Source organism: Artibeus jamaicensis, unplaced genomic scaffold, assembly GCF_021234435.1.
Source record: "Artibeus jamaicensis isolate MK-2021 breed Jamaican fruit bat unplaced genomic scaffold, CSHL_Jam_final contig_426, whole genome shotgun sequence".
In the NCBI taxonomy this organism is placed as follows: domain Eukaryota; kingdom Metazoa; phylum Chordata; class Mammalia; order Chiroptera; family Phyllostomidae; genus Artibeus; species Artibeus jamaicensis.
Genome location: NW_026521826.1, coordinates 13,846,145 through 13,869,692, shown reverse-complemented (window position 1 = coordinate 13,869,692; position 23,548 = coordinate 13,846,145). Strand labels below are relative to the sequence as shown.

General features: G+C 45.5%; 1 protein-coding gene across 1 annotated transcript in view; it reads right to left on the bottom strand.

Moving 5' to 3' along the window:
- ADARB2 (adenosine deaminase RNA specific B2 (inactive)) overlaps nt 1-23,548 on the bottom strand; it is a 439,845-nt gene that overhangs the window by 41,755 nt on the left and 374,542 nt on the right. Inside the window, exon 4 of the mRNA XM_037156536.2 lies at nt 15,470-15,584. Coding sequence (XP_037012431.2) covers nt 15,470-15,584 — 115 coding nt within the window. The remainder of the gene's footprint in view (nt 1-15,469; nt 15,585-23,548) is intronic.

The window sequence follows — 23,548 nt, the reverse complement described above, 5'->3', positions numbered from 1 at the left end:
GAGAGGGGACAATGAGCACCACAAGTGACATGGCTTGGGGGGATGAGGACTGGGGAAAAGAGGGTGGATTGAGTCAATGTCAGCTCACTTGGTTGGGTCAGAGGGCTGGCCCACCATGCAGGAGGCGAGACCACCGGGCAGATGGATGAGAGCTGTACAGTTTGCTTTCTGTCTGTCCAGGTCCCTCCTCCCTCATTTCTGTGGTCCTGAAAGCTGCCTGGGGTGTGGGCCATGCTGGTCATTGTTGACCACTCTCTGCTGAGGTCTGGCCTCATGGAGACCTCAGGAAGCTATGGACACTTACTTCCCTATGTTTTGGTCACATACCTGTGAACTTCTTTAAGACAAGTTAAAAATGACTACAATGACCCCCCTATGATTTCTTCCCTGGGACTGGCTGAAACGTTTAAAAGCAATTCAAAATGCAGCTGCTTCCTTTTCCACAGGGCCTTGCCCTATTACTGCGGCTCCCTAGTTGTGCCCTGGAGAGGACCTGAGAGTCATGTGTCCACAGCACCTCATCTCATAAGGAGCTACATTCTAACTAAAACGGTTATCAAGTGACACTGTTGAGAAATAGCCAGTGAGGCAGCCGTCTTGATGGCGAAATCATTTTGCAGATTCCAGCTTCATTAGAGCAGGTATTTAGAGGAATTAAAATGAACATTTATAGTGATTTCCTCAAGTTTTCCAGTATGCAGATGTCCAGTGCACCTGCGGTACAACTTCTCAACAGACAGCGACCTGTGAACTGGCACCTCCTCTCCCGAGGGCTGGTCTGCTCCCCCCCCTCTGGAGTCTGTGGAAATTAGAGCTGCTGGAAGAAGGAACTGCTTTCCCTTCACCCCTCATTAATCCTCACTCTGCCACACTCCAGGCGCTACCATATTCATGACAATTTTGTGGCCCAAGAAATGCACTATTTGCTTATTCACTCTTCATTAACCCACCTCCTAGGTGCCAGCACCATACTAAGGTGTCGAAGACACAGTCCTGTCCTTCAAGGGATTTATTTTGAATTTAGGGAGATGACACAGGGACAGAAATGTCTCCAACTTAAGATATTGTATGATAAATATCACATAAGTGGGGCACACAGAGTGTCACTAGAATGAGAGAAGGAGAGAGAGACAGAGGGAGGGAGAGCACTTCCTACACCGGCTTCCTAGAAGCAGAGGCTGAGTCAGTGATTTCTGGGCAGTGATTTATTGGGAGCGTTTTCTCAGGAGGAACTTGGAAGACAATCATGGAAACGGGCTAGGATGGGGGATGAAGCCAGGCAAAGAGGAGGTGTCAGTTTTTGTGTAGTCTCCTGCTGATCTGATGGAAAACTCTGGAATGTGCAGGGCACCCTGCTGTGAGGGAAGGTGCTGATGGCTTCTGCTCCCTGGGGAGAGGGGCCCTGTTGCATGGAGAGGCCCGTGCGGCACCCACCATACAGGCCTCTGTTGCAGAAACTCAGCTGTCACCAGTGAAACCCAAGTAGGTATAGAACAGGCCTTGGTACACCGTGGTTGTTGCTTATCTCTTTTCTCATTAAATAGCTATTGAGAGTAAAACACTGATGCTGACCACATGAGGAGTGATTACAGAAAACATAAACATACCAATTTCTATAGAATAAGTAGAAAAAGTGATCAGTACTCCCCATCCACACTCAAAACAGCAAGCTGTTAGTTTTGTGGGAGATTTCTATCAACATTTAAGTAGCAGACAATTTCAAGGCTACCTGATGTGTTTCACAGCATATAAAGATGAAGAAAACCTTTCAATTGTTTTTATTATAAAATGCCAGTTATTACTGATCTACCCATGTGAGTGGGACTGAACAAGAAAGTGACTACAGGTGGCCTCACTTATGGATATTAAAATTACAAATAAAATGCAAGCTACCAAGTATCAGATGAAGAAAAGCCATGTGGTAATCACCTCAAGGTAGGTTTATTCTGAAACACAAAAATGGATTATGTTAAAAAATTAAAATGCAATACAAATATATGATTATAACCACAGACAGTGAGAAGACGACTGACAAAAATCCAACAGCTAGTTTTAAGAAAAACACAATAAAAGAATAGATGAATTTTTCCTAATGTGATTTTTATATATACACACCCACACATAGTATATATTGTATATAGAGAGGTATATATAAACACACGCACATATAGAGGAAACACACATGTATGTGGAGGTAGCACACACATAGACCAATATAATGTATACAGACAGGTATATACATACACATGTATATAGGTACAGACATATATTTTCTGTAGGATGGATATACACAGACCCACACAGAGCATTGTGCTTAATGAGAAACACTAGAGGGTTCTCTGCTGCGTTCAGAAGCATGACAAGAATGCCACTATAACTTCATTATTTAACACCTACTGAAGCTATTAGCAACACAAGAGAAACTAGAGGTACGATAATTGCAAAGGAGCAGGTAACATGATCTGTGCCTGAACACACTGTGATTGTACACGTGGAAACTTCCAGAGAACCTGGTTGAAATGCTGCTAGAAACAGTAGAAATCAGTCAGGTGACAGGGTACAAGTTAATGCACAGAAATCGACAGCTTTCGTATTGCACCCAACAACTAGTGAGAAACCATAAAGGAGAAATGACTCCATTTACAGCAACAGCAACGAAGATAATAGGAACATGTTTAACAGTAAATGGACAAGAATAAAAATTAAACATCAAAACCTGACTGGAAGACACCAACAAAACTCACACAAACAGAAGGCATGCCACATTCCTGGGGAGAAGATTTGACATCCTGCGTCCTCTCTAAAGTGGCCGATAAGGTTAAGGGGATCCCAACAGGAGTGCTTGGGCTTCGTTTCTGATAAAGACAACCTGGTTGAAAGCATAGTTTTGTTTTTTGTTTCTGAGCCATGCATGCTGATTCTAATGGGTGATCCAGGGAATTCTGAGGAAGAGGACTGATGCCAGGTGACGAGCCCCTAATAGATATCCAGCAGGTGATAAAGGCTCAGTGACAAATTGCTGGGTACTGATGCATGAAGTCCAACAAATGGAACGAAGTCGGGGGCAGTCCAGACATTCATCCAAACTCATGCAGGAGTCTAGAGCAGGGTAAGGTTAGTAACACTCTACCTCGGGGGTAGAGACACTCTTTCATTAATGGTGTCTAATGAATGGAGAACCACCTAAAAAATACAGTTGTGTCTTTACCTTACACCATGTAAATTCCAGGGGATCAAAAGTTTAGATGCAAAAATAAAGGACTTCACACAGAGGGTAATAGCAGTTTGTTCATAATTGCCAAAAGCTGGAAGCAATCAAGATGTCCTTCCGTAGGCGAATGGATCAATGAATGGTGATATATGCAATCAATGAGATATTTTATTATTCAGCACACAAAAAAAGAGCTATCAAGCCATGAAAAGACCTGGAACAACCTGAAAGGCATGTTGCTAAGTGAGAGAAGTCAATCTGAAAATTTTACATACTGTATGATTCCAACTCCATGCCATTCTGAAAAAGGCAAAACGATGGAGACGATAGAAGATCAGAGGTTGTCAGGGGTGAGGTGGGTGATGAACGGGTGGGGCACAAAGGGTTTTAAGGCAGTGAAACCACTCTGTGTGATACTGTGACGGTGGATACATGCATACATTTGTCCAAAGCCACAGAATGTGCAACCCCAAGAGTGGCCCTAATGTAAACTATGGACTTTGGGTGATTATAAAAAGTTGTAAATATAGTAGAAGGAAACATGAGATAATCTCTTATAAGTTTGGTGGGTAAAAGAACTTCCTTATTATAATTCAGAGTCCCAAAGCAGTAAAGATTGTTATATTCAAATGCATAAAAACAGTAACAAAAAAACTCTGAACAGACAAATATCTTAAAGGCAGCAAAAAGACAATTAAAAATTGGAATATATTACAACTTATATCCCAAAAAAGCATTTTGTGTAGAATATATAAAAAAGCTTTAAAAAAAATACCCCAATAGAAAAACGAGAAAAAGCTATGTAAAAACGGTTCACAGAAAGAAAATATAAAATGATTCTTAACTATATGAGAAATATTCAACCTCACTGATTATATATACATGTATATATTCAAGTTAAAAATACAATGAGATATAATTCTAGATCTCTCAGACTGGGAACATCTGAAAGTTCATCAACGTGCAGTTGGAATGGCCGTGGGGAAGCATCTACTTACAATAGCTGGAGGACTCTATGGGGGTAATTACATCTGAAGGACAATTGAACAATTTCAGTTGATAAGCAGATACACCCTTTGACCTAGCAGTTCTTTTCCCGGACATTTATCTTACCCACACACCTGCACATGTAAAAATGGTGTGTGTGCAAAGCTTTTTGCCTCAGCAGCATTTATAATAGCAAGTAATGAACGAGCTGAGTGCCCATAAATAGGGGGCTGGTTAACATGTAGACATCTGTATCCTGGGCTCCTTGGAGTTGTAGGACAGGACAGAGAACTTCTCTACAGATGTAGAAGGATTTCTAAGATGTTATAACATGGAAAAAGCCAGAGGTGTTGAAAAAGGGAAGAGAAGAACTCATGTGTATTTGTTGCATAAGTGTAAAGACTCAGGGAGGGTATCTGTCAAGGTCTGGGACTCTCCCCTATGCACCAGCTGGCAAGTCAGCCTGTTACTCTCTCGTGGATTCTGTAGGAAGACACGAGTTCCTGGGTCAGAGACCGGGAACCGTTCTTCACAGCACAGCAGGCAGCATGGGGGCCTTCATTTTGCTTTGATGCCTGACCACAGGCCTCCTAAAACTGAAAGCAAGATATAGCAACTGATGTCAAAGAAACAAATATAAAAAATAGAAATTAGAGACAGAAAGGAATGGTCTTCAAACTCTGAGCAGACTGCCTGAGGTGTGGTGTATAATTAATTCCAGGTCCTTATTACCCAGCACTGTGTCCATTGGGTCTAATGAATCACGCCGTAGTGTTTCCAAGATGTCCCGTCTCTGCTCAGCGGTAGGAAAGGTTCCTCCGTAGTGGCCTGAACGATCTGAAGTTTCACTCCCTCCTCCAGGTCCCAGCCTCCCGGTGCTCTGCTCCCTCTGAATATTTGCAGAGAACTTCCTGCAGTTTCACTTCTAGTCATTGGTTGTTCACATTCTATGATTCTCAGTCTTCTCCTATGAATCCATCCCTTCCTCTTCTAAGTTTCTGTTTATATTCTCTAAATTTCCTCTAATTAGTTTGAGATAAAGAGGCTTTAAAAATGCCACTCAGGCGCATCTGGTCTGTGACTGAACTAAGACGGAAGGAAAGTATTTTTACTCTGGACAGGGGAACTTTTGTCTTACGCAGGTCCTGGTCTGGGGCCACCTCCACAACCCAAAGACACCAGTGTCCCCAGAGCTTCTGCTCTTTAAGTACTGCAAATGAGTGCATTTTAGGAGCAAAGAAAATGATGTGTAAGAGTTTTGTGTGTTACCCTATGAGTGGCAACAATTTGCATAGGACATCGGATGATGAGGTGGGCAGGGACTGACCCTCTCTAGGCACAAGTTTGGAGCCAGGTAACCCTGATTCTACTCCCTTGATACTTTGGTCAGGTGAACTTGTCCATTGTCTCATCTGGGAAATGGGGACAAAACTAGTGCTATTGAGTTTTTAAAGATTAAAATCATGTCATGTATTTAACATGTGCCTTTATGAACGTCGTAAGAATACCATAATTTTAGCATGTACTTCAGTTCCCCTATAATCACTTTCATCCCCTTATCTGCAACCAGACATTTTCTATAATTCCTATTGCTAGAATGATATTAAAGACCACATGTTCTTTTATTATTTATATTGACTATAAAGCTCATGTTAGTCATAGGCGAACAAGAGGGCTTGTTAGGAATAGCTGATAAACAGAGCATGCGCGAGAGTTTCTTAAAAATACATCTGACTGTGGCACTGAGCTATTGGTGAAATCAAAAATCAGTGACGAGTCTCACTGATAGTTCCTGCCTTATTATCTCAAGGGCCTTTGATCTATGTCATTCACTCAGTGGGCGTGGAACACCTAGCTTATTGGGGGGAATGGAGGTGCAAAACTAAAATCCTAAGGTCTGAAACTTTTGTCACTTTGGCTGGAAGCTAGGGAAGGAGGCAGACACACTGAAGTACCTCAGTGTGATGCAGGCTGGGATACATTGGTGGATGCCTTCTGAGAGGGTGGGGTGTGGGGAGAAGTCAAGGTGTGTTTTGAAAGCACATGGGAGCAAAAGATGGTATTGAAAGATCCTGGAGTGGCTAGCTTGTCTGAGGGACATGGTCTCAGTGAATGAGCTGTGTCTGGCTAAGTGCAGGGGGCCCCCTTGCCCTGGGCCCTGAGATAACCTCGGATGCCCATTTAAATAGGTGTTTGCATGTTTGTGGAGCATGTGAAGTGGAAGATTTGGTTCAGCATCTGGAGCAATTTCTTAGACATTAAAAGTTTGCACATGTAACTGTCCAAAGTGGAGTTCACCAGATGCAGGGGTGCCTGCAGAGAAACTTTGCTGTGTGGATGCCCTTGGGGACCAAGGGCTGTTTGCTGTTTCTGTTTTAAAGGACAGTGGGCATTTTTTATCAGTGAGTCCTAAATGCTGACACTGGTGAATTTTGTGAGTGAGCCGTGAACCAGGCCTGGGTTTCTAAGGGGTCCTCGGTGGTTAGAGCAAGCACAGAATCACGTGCACATTGATTTCCTTCAGAGGAACTGCCCCCAGGGTCTGGTCCCTCTCCCTTGGGATTGCCAGCCTGCTCATCGATGTCAGCACCCTGGTGAGGAGTGAGAGTAACTCCCTGCTCTGGGGCCTGATCGGGGCCAAGGTAGGATGAAGGGCTTGGACTGGGCACCACGAAAAATGAACGGTTCTAGCACCACTCCTCTTTTCTTCTAAATGACTTGGCTTACTTTGTAGATGGAGATCCCCACGTAGCCTGACGAGGAGTGAAGGGCAGTGGATGCAGGTGAGTCTGCTGTGTCAGGTATGGCCAGGACACGATGCTCACCCCATAGGACTGTACAGCTCCAGGGCACCGAGGAGACCCAGAGGCGGTGCTGAGACTGACACTAATAGACAATTGCTGGTGCATCCTGACCTGGGTGAGGGCTGACAGGTGGATGGGCTCCCTCCATGGGACCAAGCTCTCCCAAACTCAGTGGGCTGCAGGCAAGAGGAAAGGTAAGCACGAGGAGGAAAACTTAGCAGAAGCTGAAGGCTCTGTGGAGGGCTGATGGCTTTTCTGGGGGTCTCTGGGCGGTCTAACTTATGATATGGTGGCTGCATGTGCTAAGGTCCCTGTGAGGTGCAGACGAGGCGGGGACTGGGAACATGGGGTCTATGTGACACAACATGGACACGTTAAGAATGGCGTTTCAGCCATTGGGTTGACTTTGTCTATGTGATTGCAATGTATCTGATGCACTTTCCTAATAAATTAACTCAGCATTCCCAAATCTAACTTTTGGGGGTTAGGGATTGGGCAGACTCACTGCAGTTCTGTTTCCTGCCCCCACGGATCTTTCTCCTCTCTTCCGGTCAGAGCCGGTGACTCAGTTATTGCTCAGAATTAAGTCAGTGACTGGGGGAGCTGGGGCTGCAATGAGACAGGAGTCACACTTGGCTGGTTTCCTGAGCCCGAGGTCGACCCTCTTTCCTCACCTGGTTAGGCAAAGTTCTGATCAGGGCAGTATGCCTCCTCCTCTTCTCTGCCTGAAGGGGGCAACAGCAGGATGGCAGCGTTTTGGGGAAGGATGAGGGAAAGCCAGGAGAATTACACATGCTGAAACTATGAGGGGCCAGACCCGAGCCAGCAGCCCCCGGTGTCCAGCCTGCTGGTTATGTGAGACTAATCGGGTGGGAATCTGTTTAAGACACCGCTGATCTACTTACTAGCTATGCCCTGCAGTCAGGTGTGTCTCATAACTGATCAACTTCAGAATGCACGAATTTGCGGCACTAACTTGGTATAGATTAGAAGATGCGAGGTGGCCAGGTTAGTTTACAAGGAGGTTATTAGCTGTGTCCTCAAACAGCAGCATTGTGAGGGTTTCACTGGATACAGACATGGCGATGTTACATTTAGCATCCTACTCCCAAGCAAGTAGGACAGGAACTCTGCAATTAGTGGATTGGCAATTTGTTTATCTTCGCATTTGGACGGGTGGAGTGTGGACTTCGCCCCATTAGGAACTCATTCTTTTAGATCAAAGGGACACGCATGCAGCAGCTGATGTGAGTGATAAGCAAGATGACTGACAGGATGCCTGGCTGGAGTTGAACCCAGAAATAATGAGAGTGTGAAGCAGAACTCATGCATAATTCATGGGCTAAATATTTTAAGTGAAGAGCTTTCCTCTCCATGAGTGATCACTTGATGTTCTTTATATTCTCTGTTTGTAAGAAGGAGCATGTGGGACATATTTGAAGGGGTTCAGAGGGGGAATCTCATCAGCCCCTGGATTCTGTCTCTCTGACAGGCAGTTCTCTGTTGACCTCCTAGTTCGTTCTGTTCTTTTCTCTCTGAGATTTACTCTGGGCACAAGTGGCTGGTGACTTAAAACACTCTTTGGTTAATGGCCGATGATACAGGCAGGTGCTGATGATGCTTACCGCCCCCTTCTCCCACCCCCACCCTCCATCCTTTCTGTCTCCTGACTCTTCTGACTGCTGTCTTGTTCTTTTACTGGACCCTTTCCAGGAATGACTCCAGAGCTGACTCCTTGCCTCCTGTGGGAGCTGCCACTTTCTTTCTCACCTTTACTCCGAGGGGTTCTGACCTGGGCAGCATGGCCCTACTTGCTTCCCCTCTTCAGTTGTCAGCACAGGTGACAGTCCCCTTTCCCAGGATCCTTCTGGCGTGTCTCCAGAGCCCTCCTTCCTGAGAACTTCCAAAGCCCAACACAGTGGAAGGAGACCAGGTGTAGACACAGGAGTGTGTGGGGAATGTGACAGGGTATAGATGTAGGGGTGAGTAAGGAAGACGTACGTGCCCTGAGTGGCTGCAGATGAGAAGAAAGAGGCTGTGTTTGTGCAAAGGCACTGGGGGAGACCTGGAGACCCTGGATTTCCTCGGTCTGATTCCCCATGGTCCGATTTGTGGGGGAGGTCAGAGAGCAACACCACTTGCTTCTCCAGTGTTTACTGCAGAGCAGGGCCAGCTACTGCAGATGGATCAACTGTGAAAATTTAAATACAGGTCAACTAGGTAAGAGGGGAGGACAAACTGTGACCCTCCCTGTGCACATGTTTGGAAATTTGGAGGACTTCCAAGATGAATGAAGTCCAGTCTTATGCTGAACAAAGCTGAGTCTTATGCTGAAGGAACTGGAGGACTGCCTGAGAAAGTTAGGGTTCTGTTAGGAGGTTTACATCCCTGGAAAAACTGTCCTCCATTTGACAATGGGTGGTCCCTTGTCAGTGGCCAACTCCTGCCCACTATCTCAAGGACACGGCTGCTAGTGACAGGGAGATGGACCAGGCAGCCTTCCTGTTGGGGTGACAGCTTGTTCAAAAAAGTAACCACAACTGGACACTATTTGCACAACTGGAAATCCATGCATGGTGCTATTAGACAATCAACCTAATATTTTATTCACAAGTGAGACTCTTCAGACAAAAATCACATGCAGGATGAAAGAGAAAGACTGGATATAAAGAAAGAGGGCCTGATCACAGAGGAAGCACAGCAACCAGAGAGCAGAGGGGAACTTAGGAGTTTGCCAACAAGTCAACTTAGAGAAATTTGAGGACATATCACATCTATAAAACAAGAAGAGTATCCCTTGGAAGATGAGGAACCTGAGGACAAGAGTGATGTCTTGAACAATATAGATTGTAAACATTAGGGGAAAAAGAGTAGTTGAGTTGTCAGATAAATTTAAGAAATTTCCAAGGACACAGATTAAAAGGTACATTAAAAATAAGAAAAGAAAGGCAAAAGGCAGACAATTTTTTCAGGATATTGAAAATTTCACAAAAACAGGTATGAAGGAAGAAATTTATCAGAGAAACTCTATGAGGAAAAAAATACAAAAAAGCAGCTCAGACCAATCAGGGAAGGTAAATGGGTCACATGTGATTCATGAACAGGAAATGCAGTTAGGTCATCTGAACTGGATGGCGTAAGAAATAAAGTTGAAGAATTTATATAAAATTACAAATATTGCACAAAAATAATACAAAGTGAAAAAGCACCAAATTTTAACAGTGTGAGCCAGTGGATAGTATATTGAATTTAAAATGCAGAAATATAGAAAGAACATAGTATTTACAGTCATGAGAACAAAAATTAAATGAAACGTGACTAGAGGTTTCTGCCTCTAGTGAGGAGTGGGGAAGAATACTATTTTTCATTCATAAGTTTTCTTCTGAGTTTTTGCCACATGACTGAATTATTTTGACAAAAGTAATAACTATATATGCAAGTTTTTTTTTGCTATCATATTTTTCGTAATGGCTACAAAATAGTCTGAGGCTCATGTATGGAAAGGACTTTCTATGAACTAATTGATGTGGATGAATTGGCATCTCACCAAAGAATGCAGGGGGCAATTGTATAATTTCAGGGCAATTGTATAATTTCATTAAAAAAACTCTAATTTCGTAAGGAAGCTTTATGGATAGCAACTAGAATAAGACATATTGCCCCATTTCAGAGTTTCTTAGGAGTTTGCTTGAGCAGCTGAATTTGAGTTAAGAATAAATGGCACATCAACTTTAAGTAAATAACTATTTCAAAGTGTTTCTATTAGTCATTTTGCCCATCTCTCCATAATCTTTTTTTTTTTTTCTAGAGAGAGGGGAAGGGAGAGAGAAAGAGAGAGAGAAACACCAATGTGTAGCTGCCTCTCACGTGGCTCCCACTGGGGACCTGTCCTGCAACCCAGGCATGTGCCCTGACTGGGAATCGAACTGGTGACCCTTTGGTTCACAGCACACGCTCAATTCACTGAGCTACACCAGCCAGGCATAATCTCTTTTTAATCAACCTGTTTATTAAATCTTCTATCTGTGACAGGAAAATGAATTTCAGCAATTCATTCTTCAGTATTCATAAATTACTAATTAGTGAATCTTTACCTTACAAAACCTCACTTTTATGTAATACATTTGGTTCATATGGATACATTGTCTGCACACAAAGCAGTGTATTCACTGGCACTTTTAAGTACCATTTTCCCCACAATGCTTTGTAAAACATTTCTGTTTTCCAAGGAAAGTCTTTGACTTTCTCAAAAAAGTGGAAAGATACTTGATAACACAGCTCCAAAGTGGGGAAATATTGAAAAATTACTCACCAAATAATACTGACATATATTTTTGGGGTCAGAAATATTTTGCACAGTAAAGAGGAAACACCGTTTGGTGTCTTTCCCTTCCCCCTTCCTTCTTTCTTCATTCATATTCAGGGGTCAGGCCAATATCATTTCAAACTATGTTATCCTGGAATCTGTGGCAGAAAAATCTATGACACTCCAAATTTTAAAATTTGCTTATAAGATTTTGTTTTTGTGATCCTACAACTCTGTGCATATAACTTTCACACTTAAATTTTTTTCATCCTCATCCAAGGACATTTTTTCATTGCTTTTAGAGGAAGAGGAAGGGAGAGTGGAAGGGAGAGAGAGAAGGGTCAGTTGGTTGCCTCTTGTACACATCCAGACCTGGGATTATACACACTGAGACAGGGGATGGGGATCGAGGACAGAACTCACAACGTAGGTATTGGACAACCTAGGTGTCCTGACCAGGAATCAAATCCACAACCAAATGCTTCAACCAACTGAGCCACACTGGCCAGAGCTCTCACACACTTTTTACATTGAATTTAAAGTTTTCTTTATGACCCATTCCCTACTAGGACGGAAAACACATGCAGTCAGGTTCTTCATCTATTTTGTTCTCTGTGATTTTCCCAGAGCCTAAGATAGGCTCTAGTGCTGGTGAGCACTCAGTAAGCAAGTTACAAATGAAAGAGTTTGCCTACTAATAATTGCACTTGTGTGGCACTTATTATGGACTAGGCATCTCTCTAAGTGCTTGTACACATGAACACATTTAGTCTTCAAATGGCCCTCCTATTAGGCACTACTGTGGTCCCCAATCCCAGAGAGGTGTACTGGTCTGAGGCCACATCACTAGGTGCCAGTGCAGCTGGGACTAAAATCTAAGTAGCTGCTCTTTGCCTTACTACCTCTGACTGTTTCCAGGGTAGTTACATCCTGAGGTGGGCTGTGTCTTTTCTGGGCACCCTGATGCAGGCAGAATGGTGCCCAATGTGTAAGTGCATCCTTTTAGTGTCTGCTGGGCACTGGGCAGGAGAAGGGCCACATTGGCAGTGTGGTTTTAACAGAGAGGATTGTGTCCTGTGCTGCACAAACAGACAGATGCCACCAAGTATGTGAAAGCAGGGGGAGTGTCATGGCTCAGGCGGATACATGCTACCAAATGCAAGGGTGCTGTCAACTAAATGGAATCACCTTCTTAAAAAATATTATTTTTATTAATTATGCCATTATGGTTGTTCTATTCCCCCCTTCATTCCCCTCCACCCTGCACAACCCCTCCTCCACCATTCCCCCCCTTTAGTTTATGACCACGTGTCTCAAGTTCTTTAGATTCTATATTTCCCCTACTATTCTTGCCCTCCCCCTATCTATTTTCTACCTACCATGTATGCTACTTATTTTCTGTACCTTCTTCCCCCTTCTCCTTCTCCCACTCCCCATTTGCTAACCCTCCATGTGATCTTCATTTCTATGGTTCTGCTCCTGATCTAGCTGTCCTCTTAGTTTGCTTTTGTTTTAGGTGTGGTTGTTAATAACTGTGAGTTTGCTGTCCTTTCACTGTTCATCTTTTTTATCTTCTTTTTCTTAGATAAGTCCCTTTAACTTTTCATATAATAAGGTCTTGGTGGTGATGAACTCCTCCAATTTGATCTTATCTGAGAAGCACTTTATCTGCCCTTCCATTCTAAATGAAAGCTTTGCTGGATAGAGCAATCTTGGGTGTAGGTCTTTGGATTTCATGACTTGTAATACTTCTTTCTAGCCCCTTCTTTCCTGAAAGGTTTCTTTTGAGAAATCAGCTGACAGTCTGATGGGAACTCCTTTGTAGGCTACTGTCCCTTATCTCTTGCTGCTTTTAGGATTCTCTCCTTCATTTTAATCTTGGCTAATATAATGATGATGTGCCTTGGTGTGTTCCTTCTTGGGTCTACCTTCTTTGGGACTCTCTGAGCTTCCTGGATTTCCTGGAAGTCTATTGCCTTTGCCAGATTGAGGAATTTCTCCTTTATTATTTGTTCAAATAAGTTTTCCACTTGTTGCTCTTTCTCTTCCCCTTCTGGTACCTCTATAATTTGGATGTTAGAATGTTTAAAGATGTCCTGGAGGTTCCTAAGCCTCTCCTCATTTTTTTGAATTCTTGTTTGTTCATATTTTCCTGTTTGGTCATTTTTTTCTTTCTTCTGGTCCACTCCCTTGATTTGAGTGCCAGTTTCCTTTCCATCACTATTAGTTTCCTGTGCATTTCCCTTCATTTCAACTAGTTTAGCCTTCATTTGTTCCTCTAATTTGTGACTAAAATCAACCAGTTCTGTGAGCATCCTGATCACCAGTGTTTTGAACTGTGCATTGGAAAGGTTGGCTATTTCTTGGTCACTTAGAGCTATGGGCTCTGGGGCTTTGAGTTCTTCTTGAGCCATGTTTTGGTCTGTTCACGCCTGTTACACATGAGGAGCGGAGCCCTTGGTGTTCACCAGGGCGGGGCAACTCAGTTGCTGGGTTGTGCCGCTGCATGTGGGGATGGGGTCAAAGAAGGGCGATGGTGGTCCCCTCTGCTGCTTCCTGCCTCTGGGGCCTGTGTGGTCTGTCTCACTGCTTGCTCCTTTGCTGGTTTATCTGCATGCGCAAATGTGTGACCATGGTCAGCCTGCCACCTTGCGCCCTCACTGGGTCTGCTCATTGCTACCCCACACCTGGGATCCTCCAATGGCTGCCTGTGCATCTGGGTCAGTGGAGGGGATCTACCCTGCTCCACTGCTGGCTCCGCCCCTCTTACTGGTCCAGCTGAACGGTTCGTTGTTGTCGGACTTCTGTCTAGTTCAATTTTCTGTGTTTTGGCTGTGTTTTTGTTACTAAAAACTTTGTTGTCTTTAAACTTGGTTGTGCGAGGAGGTACAGTGTTTCCATCTATGCCTCCATCTTGGGGGAAGTCCTGGAATCACCTTTGACTGAGAACATGACCCTTATAAGGTGATTTTCCTTTCAGGCAGCGTATGTGCTTTACCTTACTCACCAAATTACACCGGGAGGAAACGTTTCTGCTCCTTTTTTAAAAGATGCTAAAAATGGAAAGGTTAAGCGACATATTCTCTGGCAGAAGTGAAGACTGTCCTGAGTGCTCTCTGCCTATTCCAGTGTCCTTGCATGTGACGGCAGTGGGAGAGGCCCTGGGGTTGAGAATGATGGGAAAATATGCCAATCATCTGGTTTTAAATCAACTTTTACCACAAGTATATTTGGACATCAGGTAGCTAGTTCTCTCTGAGTCTTAGCCTCCTCTTACACATGCAGAGTGTGTGTATGAAACTCAAATACTCCAAGTCAGTTATTTTTACAATAATTTTGTAGCATGTTGTTACCAACTCAAGCCAAACTTTGGGAATAAAAACAGCTGAATTCAAATAATCAGTTGGTTAGTTATTATGAATAGGTCAGTAATGTTCTCTATAGTACTGATTGCTTAAATTCAACCATTGTTTTCTCCCATGTTGGCTTATAAAAGTGGCCATGACCTTGACCATTGGTGTGAATATCTCCCTTTGGTTCTATCATTTGTGCCTGAGGATGGACGTCTGTCTGTGAGCGTTGTGGGTCCCAACAGGAATGGATGCATTCAGTCTCTTGTGACAGGATTTTCAGGGGATCTGAACCCTAGCAGGAAGGGCTCATAATTCTCAGGTGAGTTGAATTCTCTGTACTGGGCTGCCCTTCTGCACACAGAAGAAGTGTATTGAGGGAAGGAAAGGAAGACAGGAGAGAACAAGCCTTGCCCACCAGCCTGGGTGACTTAGCAGGTGGCCTCACCTGACCTTGCATTCAAGCTTTTGCAGGTTCCTCCAGCATTGCCCACTCTTCCTGACAAAAAGATGTGAGGAAAATGCCTAATGAGGGATGGACCAGCCAGGTCCTTGGTTTACCTTTTGTGAAAGTCAAGAGAAGCCTGTGCAGAGACGGCTTTTAGGAGGTGTAATTACACAACCAACTGGCACTATGGGTTTTTTTTTTTTTTTTTTGCTGGTCACACATTTGTCCCTGATCTCTCCATGTCTAGTTTTGTTTTCCTTTTCACTTCTTTGGATTGGAGGGAGAATCCTGTTTCCTAAGATCAGGAATGCTAGTTTCCTGTCCTTGAGATGAGAATCCCACAGCAAAGACATGAGACTTTACCTTTGGTCATGACGATCCCTGCCAGCGCTCTGTGGCGGGCGTGCACGGACGTCAGGCCCACCGTCAGCTCACGGAACTTCTGCGTGACCATCTGGGACACAGAGTCAGCAAATTCCTGCAAGATACAAGCACCAGGCTGCTTTGACGCTGAGCGGTTCACGCTCATGTTCTCCCCCTCTCAAAGCCATGTCCCCATGGGTGGAGTCCAGAGATCACCCTGTCACACAGTGCTCCGCCACCGCAGGCACTGTCCCATGAACCCTGGCCTCAGGAAAGCATCAACTACTGTACTTGATCTACTGGAGGCCCTGATTCTGAGGCATTAACCCCCAGCTTGGCTCCTGGGCAGGAGCCTGCCTGTGCCTGAGCAGAACCTCTGCAGGAAAATGCTCTGTGTCCATGTCCTTCCTCTCCCTGCCTCTCAGAGGGAAAAGCTCCGCTGTGTTCTGAGGGGAGTCCGAGAGACTGTATACTTGATGGGACAATTGGTTCTCGCTTGCTGCTTAGTTTTGCAGACCCAGTTTCTAAATACCCCAGTCATCTTGGGGACTCTCCTGACTGAACCGCTCCCTACATCTCGTTCACAACCTCCTCCCTTCATGTTTCCACACACAAGCACATGTACACACACACCCATGCACATGGAGTTAATTCACTGATGCATGCACAGAGGTGTACACACATGCACACATACAGCACAGTACACACCTGCACACATACATTCAGAAAGTGCATCCACATTACACAGGGTCTGCACACATAGAGACAGACACATCCACCCTGACCTCATGTAACCCTGATTGTGAGGTTACCCTAAAGTGACTTCCTATGTCTGTTAAAGCAGCACACGTGAAAGAACATGGCTGGTGTCACCCAGGGCATGTGGCTTTGCCATCTCTCTTCCTCTGTTCCGCTTGGTCCATGGCTCACAAGTTGCACTTTGGCACATGGCCCATGGCTACTTTTTGTGAGAGGCTGGTCGGTAGTGAACTTCATAGGCCTTGAACTCAGAGAAACCTGGTAGCATCAGCTTGGGCCTGGTTTCCTAATTTGTAAGGTAATCATCTTAATTTCCATCTAATGGCGCTTTTGTGAACATTAAATGCATTGATGCATTTTAAGTGCTTAGCATGGTGCCTCTGGTCTGGTCGCGAGTGCTCAGAGACAATGTTACCTATTTTCCTTCTTCTATCAATATTGTTACTGTCACCATCACCACTATTATTTCCCATTTGCTGCAGGCACTGACCACATCTTTATGCAGCCAATCATAATATCCACTTATTCAGAAGGTGGGCAAACAAGTCATTTTCTGTTGGAATGGGTTTTCATTGTCCCACTAGGTAAGTTTGGATATTGTACTATAGATAAGAACAGGTTTCAGGTAAATAAAGTTATGAGGGGTGGATAATAAAAAATTCCATGTTCATGTGAAAATAGGCTTGCCTCCTAGAAATCGGAAAGCTGCCACAGAAGCAGCACGAGGCTTTTTCACTCCTGCTTCTCAGACAGAGAGTAGGGGAGCTGGGCCAGTGCCCCTCTTCCCAGCACCTGTGGGGATCCGGACCTTTCCATGTGCTACTGCGGCTGTTCCGGAAACCCATGGGTGGCAGGCGCCACGCAGATTGGGCTTCCCTGAGAAGTGTGATGCCCTATCACCTCTTGAACTTGACTGTCCAGGCCTGGCTGGCTGGAAAGGCAGCACTGGCTGTGTGGGGACTGCTGTGCGTGGGATGTGTGTCTTGGACATTGTTCCTGGGTTGGCTCCAAAGGAACCCAGGCAGTTTGGAGAGATGCCTCACCTTGGTGTGGGAGTGAGTCACAGAGTCACAGAGTCACAGGGTTTTAGAGATAAATCCTGGAGGCTGTCCCATCCTTTTGTGATCTGGAAACTGAGGTCCATAGAGGGCGTGCACATGTCCCTGTGTGTGAGTGTCTTGGGGCTGCTGGGACAAATGACCATAAACTGGGCAGCTAAGAGCAACAGGAACTTGTTCTCAGAGAGTTTGGAGGCCACAGGTCCACAGTAAAGGTGTTACTCCCTCCAAAGCTTAAGGTCTTTCCTGCCTCTTCCAGCCTTTGGGGCTCCAAGCATCCCTTGGCTTGTGTCTGCATCCCTCCCATCTCCGCCTCCGTCTTCATGTGGCCTCCACTCTGTGTGGTTCCACTCTGCTGTCTCTTCTTAGGACACAGTCATTGGACATGGCATCAATGGTCATAACCATTGCCATTGATTGAATGTGTACCAGGTGTGCACACTGGGCGGAGGGTTAGTGGTGCCCTAGGAGCCCCCACTATGAGGCGTGGACCTTATTTTTCCCATTGTAAAGATGGGCCCCTGGCAGAATAGTAAATCATTCTTGAGGTTGGGAGGCCAGTGAAGGGAGTGAGGAAAGGAGAGCCCCAAGACACGGGCTTCTGAGAGAGGAATCAGCTGGGAGTGGGCTGGAGTGGTCAGGCTGCCCAGGATCTGAGAGCCAGGCGGCCTCGGGAGCATCTGCGTTTGGAGCAGGAGCTCTGAGCACTGCTCTCAAAGGACCGGTGGTGAGACCCAGCACATGCACCCCTGCAGCCACGTCGTGGGGAAGAAGGTCCCTGCCTGGGCAAGGGCCAAGGGCACCATCCACTCCAGGGGTCCAGAAAGGCCTCATAGATGGTGACATCTGAGATGGCCTTGAAGGGAAGACATGCATTTCTCAGGTTATAAGGTGAGTGGAGTTTCCTGTCTGGTAGGTGTCATGGCACACTGCTGACTGGGGTCATCCAGCCACTGTCCTATTGGTGTGAACACAGGGACCCCAATAACAGTGCTACCTCCCCCCATGGGGTGGCCACATATCCTGGCAGCTGCTCTCCAGAGTCAGATTCCAGCAGCTTCCTGTGTGTTCACCTCCCTCCCCAAGTTTTAAGCGCCTCAGGGGCCAAATTTGTCCTTTGTGCCTCCAGTCACCTCTCACGGTGCCGGGTGTCTGCTTCCCATGCTCCATGGGCACAAGGAGCCGCTCTCAACATGCCTCCAAGTGTCCTTTTCCTTTTGTTTAAAAGGAGGTTCTTGAGCGTTCCAGGGGCGATGAGACTGCCAGTATGGGAAATAGCTTCTCACTCTGTGTCTGCCTGCCCCGTAGGGCCCTCAGAACAGGACTCCCCAAGGCACTAGGACTAGAAAACACACAAAAACCCCGTTTCATTTGGAAACCCAGAGGCCACTCTCCATCACGTGGAGATGCAACCAGCGCTGTGCACACACAGTCCCATCATCCTGACAGGGAAGCCGCTGGTGTGGTGATGTCCTCAGGGATGGCCTAAGAGACACACAAATGGCTGGTGAAGGGGTAACAATTTCAGGAAAAAAATGGGTTATTTTCTCTTCACCAGTTATTCTCAGTAATTTTTTTCTGACACTAACACTGTTCATCTGAGGGTCCCACACTCAGGGCCTCATTTAACTGAATCACCTCCTTAGAGGCTCATCTCTACATACAGCCACTCTGGGCATTGGAAAGTCAACATGAATGTTGGGGAACACAAACATTCAACCCATAACACACAGGAAACAGGATATCACACAAACACACATCCTTTCTGATAAGATGCTTCGCACTAAGGGTCAAGCGCACCCTTTTCTCTGTGTGTTTACTCTTCCCCCCTCAAGCCCTCACTTCTTTCTTTCCTCACCCAGGCTGGATGCAGAAAAGTATGCTGAATATAAATGTTGAGGACCCTTTAAAAAAGAATAGAGGCCCTGGTAGAGGACCCCCCCCCCACCGGAGACCTCAGGAATGGACCTCTGCACGGAGGGGCCAGGGCCAGGAGTTTCCCACCCGCTGACAACTGGATGCTGTTACTCATGTTAACTCACTGCTTTTTGAGGTCGCAGGTTACAGCAACAGCATTATTTACTCTGAGTAATAGGAAGAAGAGGAAACTATTATAAATAGGCAAATAAAACCCGACAATCAATTAAGGAAAAGCAAAGAGTGCCCAAAGCCTTGTATTTTATTATGAATAGCAAATGTTCTGCATATACCCACAATCAATCTGACGGGTGTAGTAGATCCAGATGACCAGCTGATTTAGAGCTAATCCAACAGGTGAGATGGACCCAGGTGACCAGCTGACCTGTGTGCCATTTAGAGATCTTCGGGATTGGGGGAAGTTCCCTGCGTGAGGGCCTGGGGTAAGGGCCCCTGGAAATCATGGGTCAGCTTCTCTGCACAGTTCCATTGCCTGTTAAAAGTATTCTTCATACGTAAATAGCCATTATCAGGGTTTTACCTAAGGATGGTTTAGTTTTTGTTTGTTTGTGGTTGGTAGATTAAGATATACAATAGGAAGTATAGATAAGGCACCACATGCTGACTTGCCTTTGTGCCAGTTGATGTTCCACAGATGGAGAGATGAGTGACTCCCGACTCCTGGATTCATCCTGAGCATCTCTCTAAATCCCTGCAAGGCTTGCGCCATGAAAAGCCCCTGAGCAGTGGCTGGTGGTAAGGAGAGATGGCTTGGCTAGGCTGCAGAGGCAGCTCTGAGTGGTGCAGAGATGTCACCCCAGAGCCTCACATGCTTTCCCAGGTACCCCGTTCCAGACCCGGGTCCACAGGGTGGGCTGGGTACTCAGCATCTGGGTGGCTGGCTTCTCTCCCCTCTGAACAAGGCATGTTCCATAGGGACCTTTCATTAAACATCTCTTCTCTTGTAGCCTCTTCTCTTTATTCATTTTTTAAGGGGTCCTTGACATTTATGTTAAGCATGTTTCTCAATTAACATTTTATAAAGGTGAATATAAAAAGCAAAAAGCAATGATCTCTTTAACTGCTCCTACTTTAAAACGTAGAGAGATATTTAATTAGCGGGATAAATTTCTCTCTTAGATACTTTAACCAGCAGTACTCCCTAGGACTGCATCAGAAAGTCTTCCTTGCGGTTTTTTGAGGGAGAATTAATGGGAGGTTTATGTACCGAACCATCACCCTTAGTTTTCCTGGTTTTAAAAGTCAAAGGAAGAAAAATCGTGATGACAAATCACTTCCAGTAGATGACAGAACATCTGTTACAGGGGCTCAGGGAGTCTCTGAGGAATTAGAAGTATTTTGGGTTTGGAAACATCCAGAGAAACCCAGCCTTCAAGGTTTCTGCTCTGTGTCCTGCTATTTCCTCAGGGAAATTGCTGTGCACCTGCCTCTCCTAGGCCTGCATCTCCTTTGACACAGGCCGGCTAAGCGACTGGTTTTTAATTGAATGTCATGCATGACTGCAGCTGCAGGTTTGTGTATGTAAATGATATGGTCATTGATGACTCCGGGAGTTAAAAGCCAGACTTGGAATTCACGTTCCGAGACATACCCTTACTGATTTAACACTGGGGATTTTTTAAATGTTTTAATCACTTGGGATTTAATATATACACTCTAGTTGGGTTACTGCAAACCCAACTAATCAGACCCTGAAATAATCTGGTTTTCATCCCCACCTGGCACTTGGTTCACGGTAGATGCAGTGACAGTGCTGAAAGCAAGCTTGCGCCTCCGATGATTTTTATGAACGCAAATCCTAGGGTCTGTCTTAGGGCTGTGAAAAGTTCATCCAGTCTCGCAGATGGATATGTGCAAACTACTCAACTTAGAGGGTAATTTTTGGGCATGTGGGCCAAGCTATACTGTATTGTTGCTTTCTAAATTAATGTGCAAAGTTTCCCCCGATGGTAAGCACAGAGACCGTAGGTCGTGAGCAGTGCACACATCCTCACATAACAGCCTTTTGCTTGGGGCCTGGTCCAGGCCTGGTGGCAGTGACCATGGTGCCTACTGATAGGCATTTCCTGTCTCTGTCCGCTGGACATCATAGACGGTAGACAAGTAACCCCCTTTCTCTGCAAAGCTCCACTTCTAGACCCTCTAATGGTTTCCATGGTGATCATGTGTTTCTTCCTACCCCCAGACACTTATACTTTGTGTCCTTTTTGGTGCAACCGAGAGAAGTTGTTTTCCTCTCTCCTTCATATGCCATAAATATGCAACATACTGTAGTTCCCCTCGTTGTGGACAAGGGGTCAATACTTTTATTGACTCCATTGGTAATAAGTAATTATAACCAATGTTATTGCAACGTCACTACTTGTCAGAGGCATTCTAAATGCTTTGTGCGTTCTTGCAGTTAACCCTTACATAAAGCAGGGGATCTCATAGCTCTATTTCGTTACAATCATGTGAACTGATTACAGAGTAGACAGCCTATGATACGTGTCCTCCACATGGCCAGGGTGGAATTGTATAGATATACACAGGAAGGAGAAGTCACACATGGGCAGAGGCTTGGGCTGGGGCAGTCAGGGAGGGCTCCCTGGAGGAGGAGACAGGCTAGTCCTGGGCCTGAACACCTCTCATAATCTGTATGGGCAAAGATTAGAAAAGCAGGAACGTCTTGGGAAGTTGTGGCCTGAAGAAGTTCAGAGGTTGAACACTCTATTTCCGGGTGGGGCCTAGAGCAGTTCAATATGGCCTGAGTAAAGGATTCATGCGGAGCAGTCATGAGAACTTAAGCTGAAAAGGCCACTCGAGAGAGCAGAGGAACTTGATTCTAGTTCACCTGCCTCCTCAAGCTCAGTGCTGTTAAGCAACCAGGGACTCGTCAGCACAGGAAGTAAGCGGAGGGCCCTGCCCACAGCTCAGAGCCAACCAGATGCCCTGCTCCCTGCAGTGGGCAGGAGAGGCCAGACCCAGGGACAAGTGAGAGGCCAGCTTTGCAGTACAGAAAGGCTCTGACGACGTACTTCCCCAATCCTGAATAATGAGCTGCTGAGTCATTTGAAACATAAATTCTTTGTTAAATATGAAAAGGAGAGAGGGTTAGCTGTCCTCATTATTGTTGGCGATTTAGTAACTTAGAAAATGTCTCTAAAGCAGGGCTGTTCAACCTGTGGCCTGCGGGCCGCATGCAGCCCAGGATGGCTGTGAATGCGGCCCAACACAAAACTGTAAATTTCCTTAAAACATGATGAGATTTCTTTTGTGATTGTGTGCTGCAATGTATTTAATGTGTGGCCCAAGACAACTCTTCTTCTAGTGTGGTGCAGAGATGCCAAGAGGTTGGACACTCCTGCAAGGGTCCCTGGGTATCAGCAAAGGGTTTGTGTCTTTCCCATATCAGTTCTGGGCTCCTCAAGCATTTGCACCAGGGAAACGGGATCCCACTGAAGGCTCCTCCTCCTGGAAGCCTCATGGAGCTCCTCTCAGGGCAGGCACAGAGGAGGGGGTTGGGATTGGAGATGGGAGTCTGCAGAGTCCGCAGCAACGCCCAAGTGCCTGCAGAGAGCCCGGATGAGCCTCCGCCCGGGGCCACAGTGCGGACGCTGCTCATGCACAGCTTGGCGTGATGTTTGGAATGGAACTGATCAGAGGAGACAGGATTTGGCTTCTGTGAAATGATGGGGATAATCAGGTGCTTCTGGTTCCAAAGGTTAAGTGGGGACGGTGGCCCTGTCTTTAATGAGCTGTGTATTATTGTACTTAGCGGAAAAACTGAACCAAAATGCTACTTTAGCTTCTGCGTGCGGCTCACACACTGCCTGTTGGCCTCAATTACCATGGCAAATTACCAACACTATTCAAATAGAAAAAATAAACTTCATGTAGCCACACTGAATGGCCCAGGCTTTACTCATTTCCAACACTAATATTTTGAATGCTATAAATAAATAAAATGTGTTCAAATTTGCAATGGCAGTCCTCAGGGTAAAATTGACATTCAGCCAAAATGGTAAGGATATTAAAATCAATAGATTATGAAGGAGAAATCCTTCAGTAAATATTTTCCTGTTGAAATCCTGTCTTCGGGTTTGTAATGCTAGAATACCAAAAAGGTTAGATTTGCATGTGGGTGGGGCCAGATAGAATCAGGGCCATTGCCGCACAGTTTCTGTGATCCTTTCTTCAAACTTTGCGTTTTAGCATGTGGGAGTGCATGGTGGCGCACTGCGGTGAAGGCCTGGGGACGGCAGGTGGCACTGGAGTGAGGTCTATGCCAGGTTTGTTAGAGTATGTCCTCCACAAAGCATGGCCCACTCGTGCCTCTCCCACC